At 36.7% G+C, this 7,130-nt stretch overlaps 1 protein-coding gene across 1 annotated transcript; it reads left to right on the top strand.

Moving 5' to 3' along the window:
* The first annotated feature begins 1,625 nt into the window (after positions 1-1,625).
* LOC134311917 (polyunsaturated fatty acid lipoxygenase ALOX12-like) lies at positions 1,626-6,409 on the top strand. The gene is made up of 10 exons (XM_062993566.1): positions 1,626-1,674; positions 1,859-2,031; positions 2,680-2,826; positions 2,913-3,116; positions 3,735-3,821; positions 3,948-4,117; positions 4,279-4,395; positions 5,172-5,256; positions 5,367-5,537; positions 6,230-6,409. The coding sequence occupies exons 1-10, from the start codon at positions 1,626-1,628 to the stop codon at positions 6,407-6,409; spliced, it is 1,383 nt and encodes a 460-aa protein (XP_062849636.1).
* Positions 6,410-7,130: the final 721 nt, after the last annotated feature.

Raw genomic sequence — 7,130 nt, 5'->3', positions numbered from 1 at the left:
TCCTTTCAGGTTCGAGTCGATTGCAAATAGTTGAAATTGTTTTGGAATAGACAATGATTTTATAACAGTAGCACAGAGTTCTGAATTTATATACATTTCTATGCCATCTCCCTTGCTTTTTCGACCTACACGAAAAAACATTATACCCACAGATTGAAATGACATTATCTGTGATTGACTTTTTAAGCCTCAGACAAAACCAAGATGTCTACCCTGGTTGTCTTAGCCCAGATTTTCACATAATCCAATTTTGGTATCAAGCTGCGAACATTCATATGCATAAATCCAAGACCAGACCTATCAGAAGAGTCCAGAGGTGTCAGTTGGCAGTTCAACTCTGGGCCAGGGTTTTGGTTAACATTCCCAGCCATCAAAAGCAACAATAATATTAAACCTTGCTGCTTGAAACTTTTCAAAAGGACAGCTTGATGATGATGATAAATAGTTTATTTGTTGAAAAATGCATGGACGTCCCTAAAAAGATGACGTCTTGAAGGCAGCATATGTTGCTCTAAGATCTCAATGTACTTGTCTGCATTAATGCTGCCATCACAGAAGCATTAATGATCTTTGCCAAGGGCACTGACACAGCCCCATACCATGATAGACCCTGGCTTTTGGACTTCCAAAAAAGACCTGGAATGCTGATTCATCTGACCACAATACACGTTTCCACTGTGTGATGGTGCCTCCGAGCCCTGAGAAGTCGATGTCGCTTCTGGACATGGTTAACGTAAGGCTTCTTTTTAGCACAGTAAAGTTTTAGGTGACATTTGTGCATGTAACTCTGTATTGTAGTGCTTAACAAAGGTTTGTCAAAGTAATCCCTCACCCATGCGGTTATATCAGCTATTGTTGAGTGGTGGTTCTTGATGTAGTGCTGTCTGAGGGTTCGAAGATCATTCATATGCATAAATCCAAGACCAGACCTATCAGAAAAGTCCAGAGGTGTCAGTTGGCAGTTCAACTCTGGGCCAGGGTTTTGGTTAACATTCCCAGCCATCAAAAGCAACAATAATATTAAACCTTGCTGCTTGAAACTTTTCAAAAGGACAGCTTGATGATGACGATAATTTCCAGCTGATTTCAGAGCCAAGTTTGAACAATCAACAAAATGCTCTTGGATAGTCAGTAATTAAACATAAGTAGAGTTTATCATAAATTGTGCATTGATCATTTTCAAAGAAGTAAACAATTGCAGTGCATTTTAATGGAAGTTGTGGTGAAAAATTTGGAGAATTTGGAACTTCGTCTTGTGCAGTACAAGGCCTAAAGCTCAGTTCCAAAACACAAAGATATACAGATATCAGCAGTAGCAGTACTCACATTTTGCCCATTTATCCAGAGAACTGACTTCACCTGAATAACTTGATGATCCCAGATGAAAAGCAATTACTCCAATACTACTGGACACTGCTGAAATTACTTATCTTATTACTTTATCTAAAATCTGTTCTCATCCACTTGCTATAAATATATTTGTAGATCAAATGTCAAGTAGTGACCCAATAGTATCTCAATTATTTATGCCTGCATTTGTTTGCTTGCATAGCATTTTTACTGTGGTATGTCTTTTAGCTGTGTAGTGCTGATAACAGGCAGGTAGACAGGTATGATACTACTCTATGGTCATAGATGGTGTTCCATACAATCTGATAAGGAGGGGATTTTCAGGTGAAACAACATGTAAAACGGACTGTGAAACATACAGTTATGTTATAAATACGCTGTAAATTCTCATTTCTAAATGGTTGTTGGGAATTGTGTTTTTTTTGCAGATGGAGTACACAGTGACAGTAGCTACCTAAATTAAATACAACATGCTATGATACTTATTTACTCCTGTTTATTTGAATAGAATATGTCGTGGAACATTGGAAGGAGGACTTGTTCTTTGGGTATCAGTTCATGAATGGCTCAAACCCACGAATGATCCAGAGGTGCAGGAGTCTGCCTTCCAACTTTCCTGTTTCTGGAGATATGGTGCAGGCCTTCCTAAGCCCTAAAACTACTCTGAACAAAGAGCTCAAGGTTGGATGTAATGCATAGGCTCTAAAACTGGGTTCAGTGTGTTGGGTTTAGTTCCTAACATCTGTAATTGTTTGGTTGGGTCTCATGAATAACCTGTCTGATGGTTTGTTTGGGTTTGTTGGGTTAGGGGCATAAACTATTTCTTTGTGTCATAATTAACGCTGTTATTGTTATTATACATTAATGTTTCTGTGTGACACATGAGATTTTTTTCTTTTTTCCACCACTGTAAACCATTGCGACCACTGGATTAATGTCTAATCATGTTTCATTTGATTTATTTGGCTTAATTTAGTCCATGGTCTGTAAATTGTGCAATGGATTTATTTATTACTAATTTATGTGTAAAAGGGTTTCACTGTGTCTATAGGCTTATGTACATAGCCTGGGATTTTTTTTACTATATTTACTGGGTGGGGGTGAGAGCATAACATGTTATTGTTACATTTGATTTAATGAAGTTTTTACTGGGTTAGGTTTATGGGTGAATTGATTTGGGTTTAGTCCATAGTCTCAGCTTTAATCTATAGATTGTAATGACTTTGACCAGACAGTTTAGTTTATTTTTATTCATTATGGTAAATATATTTTACCAGAACACAAAAAATCTTTACTGGCTTTAAAGATTTTATTTGTCTTTTGTTGTAGGCTGGAAATGTTTATCTTGTTGACCATTCAGTATTGAAAGATATCACTGCAAATGTCATCAAAGGAAAAAAACAGTACATAGCAGCTCCTTTGTGCTTACTATATGAGCATCCAGAAAAAGGCCTTATTCCGATAGCCATACAGGTAGTATTCTAATCCTTTCTCCAATAGCTGTACCTACATATGTCCAATAAAATGCTTATTAAAATCCCTCTTCTGTCCAACGTTTTCAGCTTGAGCAGAATCCAAGCAGGGACACCCCAATTTACCTACCAAATGACCCACCCCTTGCCTGGTTATTGGCTAAAATATGGGTTCGTCATGCAGAGTTCCAGATTTTCCAAGTTGTGTCTCATCTGCTGCGCACTCACCTTGTGGCTGAGGTGTTCTGTGTGGCCACACTGCGCCAACTCCCTTTAGTCCACCCAATATACAAAGTAAGTATGAGTGCATGGACATTGTTTTGAGGTTCAATTATGTGATTTTATTTAGCATTTTAACCAGCTAATAAAATTAGAGAGTGCTCCGGTGGCATGTGGACACCCTTTCTAATTAATTCATTACAAAAAACAGTTATAAAAAAATCAATTATGTAACATAAATTATATGCCTCCGAGTTTGTGGCAAAAGGGAAAGGCACATTTCTGTTCCCACATGACTATGACAATGTGCAGAAGCAAAGCTTATATTAAAGGCATAATTTAATACGTTTAGTGTGAAGGAACTCCACTGCACAAATACACTTCAACCCTACTGAAAAACATTTGGAATTAATTTAAAAAACTGATTGTGAGCCAGACCTTTCCATCAAACATCAGTGCCTGACCTCGCAAATGCATTTTGACTAAAGAGGCAAAAAAAAAAAAAATCTAAAACCTTATGAAAAACCTTTTCAGAAGAGTAAAGGCTGGTCTAACTACAAGCAGGGGAGACTTTAAAATAATGTGCATGTTTTGGAATAGAGTGTTCCACATAGAAAGTCATTTAGTTCTATGTGTTAGGAACAAGAGTTTGGTGCTATCAATGTTTTTATGATTCTTTAATCTTTGCCGCAGCTGCTCACTCCTCATCTGAGGTACACACTAGAGATAAATACTCGTGCACGCACAAAGCTTATCTCTGATGATGGCATCTTTAAAAAGGTGAGCCTCAACAACAGAACATTTATAATATGTATGATTGTCTAGTAAGGCATAGTCTGTATTTCTCATATCATTTTTATTCTGTATGCATACACATAAGCAGTAGAAAGCATGGTTTTCTTGCAGGTGGTGTCTACAGGTGGTGATGGACTGCTGATGCTGGCTCAAAGAGAGTATAAGGTCCTGACCTATCGCTCCCTCCAACCCCAACTTGACTTTGCTGACCGCGATGTTACTAAACTCAAAAACTACTACTACAGAGATCATGCTCTGATGCTCTGGGATGCCATTCACAAGTGAGATTGCTAGCACATTCTACTTTTTCCTGGCAATAAAATTAATTATATTTACTGTTTAAGGTTGCTTTATGTTGGAGACACCGTAATCACTGGCAAAGTGATTAATCTATTAAAGCTGATATAGTTCACTGACAGACCGATATCAACTCTTTTCACAGCTTTGTATCCAGCATGGTCTCTTTGTACTACAATAGTGACCAAGAGGTGGAGCAGGACTCTGAACTACAGGCATGGATTAAGGATGTGGTTGAGGAAGGCTTTGTGGACGCGATCCAGTTTGGTCAGTTTGCCAAAACGAAAAAGCAGCACAATATATAACATTGAGATTAAAACATCTCCATTCCTAGTCACAAATACAATCAACTTTTGGGAGATTCCCAAATGTGTCCAAAGCTACTGTGAGATGTGAGACATAATCCCTCTAGTGGGTTCTGTGTCTGCTTAATGGTCTTTGGTTAGCGGAATGCCATTAGTACAAGCTGATCAGGTGGTAGCTTTTTGAGATGTCCAAACCGCTTACTCTTTTCTGGGGAAAAAAAAACCACGTCTTTTGTGGTTCTCAGTCAAGTTGCTTAAATAATGTTCAAAAGGACATCAGACGTCACTGAACTACACCAAAGCAAGGCGTACTATGGTGGTCATATCTCTTTGTGGTTTGTCCTCCTTTTTCAAGGATGATTACAAAAGTATTAAAAGAGGTGAAAACCACTTTCAGTCAGGTCAAGTTGAGTTATTCGTGCAGTTATTTAAGAGGCTTCCAGTCTAGTGACGTCAATTCAGTGCACAGTAGCATTAGCTTACATGTAGCAATATTCATATTTTGACTTTTTAACGACTTCATAATTCAGAGGTTCCAGTGATAATAGACAGAAGAATCTCCATAAAACAAAACATAACAGCTTTGGAACATTTTTTATGACTACAGGATGCGAGAGAGGCAATTTTCAAAATCTCCATTTATTTTTCCCATAAAAAATTTCTTTTAGACCCGGGTCACCAAATATGGGCATAACAACATGGCGTGGACTACAAAATGACGACACGACTTCAGTGGTGTAAGAAGTATATCAAAAACACAACACAGTGTGATTATATTTACTGCTTCAGCACAACATGCAGCGATAAACAATGGACAGGTAACAAAAATCCCAATGTTTTATGTTGAGTGTGGTAAAAAAAAACACCTGAACCATCTACCCGCAATTATTTTTCAAAATTTTTGCCTTTTATGCTGTTTATACTCTAGTTTGATTATTGTTCCTGGGTACCCAACACAACTTGCACCATGCGTCAGCCTCCACCCAAGGACAAGGATGCTGTCACTATGGAACTAATCATGGACTCACTCCCAGATATCGGCCAGTCATGTATGGAGTTGGCAATCACATGGGTTTTGGGAAGGCTTCAGCCAGACGCAGTGAGTCAATATTTTAATAAACATTTCAAGTGGTCTGTTAAATATCCTCAGTGTAATGTGCAGAGCTAGTAGAGTGGGTGACATATAACGGCATGGGTCATGGGACCAGGGTTTTATCCCCTAGCTGCCAGCCACTATCTCTTTTTTCATATTTATTCGGGTTTCCTTCAGGTTTTCTGGTTTTATTCAACATTTATACAAAAACATGTAGAAGGAGAAATTTTTCAAGTGTAAATGAGTGAGTGAGCTTTGCCCTGCGATTGATTGACACTCTGTCCAGGGTATATTCATGTCTTAAGCCCAGTGTGTCTGGGTTGCACAGAGTCTACTGTGACCCTGACTTGGATGAAAAAATAAATGAAAATAATTGGTATATTTTTTAAACAAGAAACATCATCATTTAGAAGTGGCTGAATATAAAATGCAAAAACAAAATATAAGCTCCTGTATTTAGGCTTAGCATAGTTTGGCTTACAGTATAGTATTACATCTTTGAAAATAAACAAAACAAAAGTATTTACAAAATGTTAACATTTACAAGCATAACATTTGGTGTTTAACGTCTATTTCTGATGAATAATGTTATTTCTGAACTTTTATTTAAGTAGTTCCTAAGAAATGACTAAAGTTTTTCCCATTTATTTATTATTTGTTGCTCTGTTTTTATTTTCTCCTTTCTGTCCTCTTTTTAGAAATTTCTGGCAGATTATAAAGATGAGTACTTTACAGAGCCAAAAGCCCAAAAGGTGATTGACAGGTTCAGGGAGGAGCTAAAGGACATTGATGAGCAGATCCAGGATCAGAACAAGGGCCTTGAACCTCCATATCTTTATCTCTGTCCTAGCCGAGTAGAGAACAGCATTACTATATAGTCACATTTTATGACAGTTGTATAACGTCATGCCTTTCTGCATTAGAATGTGCATTTATAGCCACTAAGTGCTTTTGGGTATAAATTTCTTAATATAGGTACATGACTGTATATATAGTGTTGTAAAAAAAGAATTGCCTTCTTCCCAGTTTCTTTTATTTTTGCATGTATGATACATTTAAAAAAATTGCATTAAACAATACATAGAAACCACAAGTACATTAATGATGTAGGTTTTGAATGAATTATTTTCTTTCATAAATAAAATGATCATTTAAAAGTTGCATTGTTTTCACTAGCATTATCTTTATCTTAAATTAAAATTATTTCTAAGATCTGAAGCATTTAAATTTGACAAATTAGCAAAGATAGAAGAAGTCAGGTGGGAGCAAATACTTTTTTCACAACACAATACTTTTTTCCATTTTCCCTATTTTTCTCTCAGTCTAATTGTTTTCCAGTTATGTTATGTTTAGAAGTATAAGAGTACAATGAAATAACCAGGTTTAGCAAATATGCAAAAAAAATACAAATAGAATATCTATGACTAAATATTGTTTAGAGAAGAATCCAGTTAAATGTTAATGTAGTTAATGACTAAATGAGCAAGTGAAAGAAAAGAGAAATAAGAATGTTGTTTCCAATTCCCCGACTGTAACAGGAAGTCATTTGTCATCCTTTACATGTGCTGCAAAACCAAAGCTGCATGCTGTTCTGTATAA

Source organism: Trichomycterus rosablanca, chromosome 4 (genome assembly GCF_030014385.1).
Source record: "Trichomycterus rosablanca isolate fTriRos1 chromosome 4, fTriRos1.hap1, whole genome shotgun sequence".
Taxonomy (NCBI): Eukaryota; Metazoa; Chordata; class Actinopteri; order Siluriformes; family Trichomycteridae; genus Trichomycterus; species Trichomycterus rosablanca.
The sequence above is the reverse complement of the archived record's forward strand: the minus strand, read 5'-3'. Positions and strand labels throughout refer to the sequence as shown.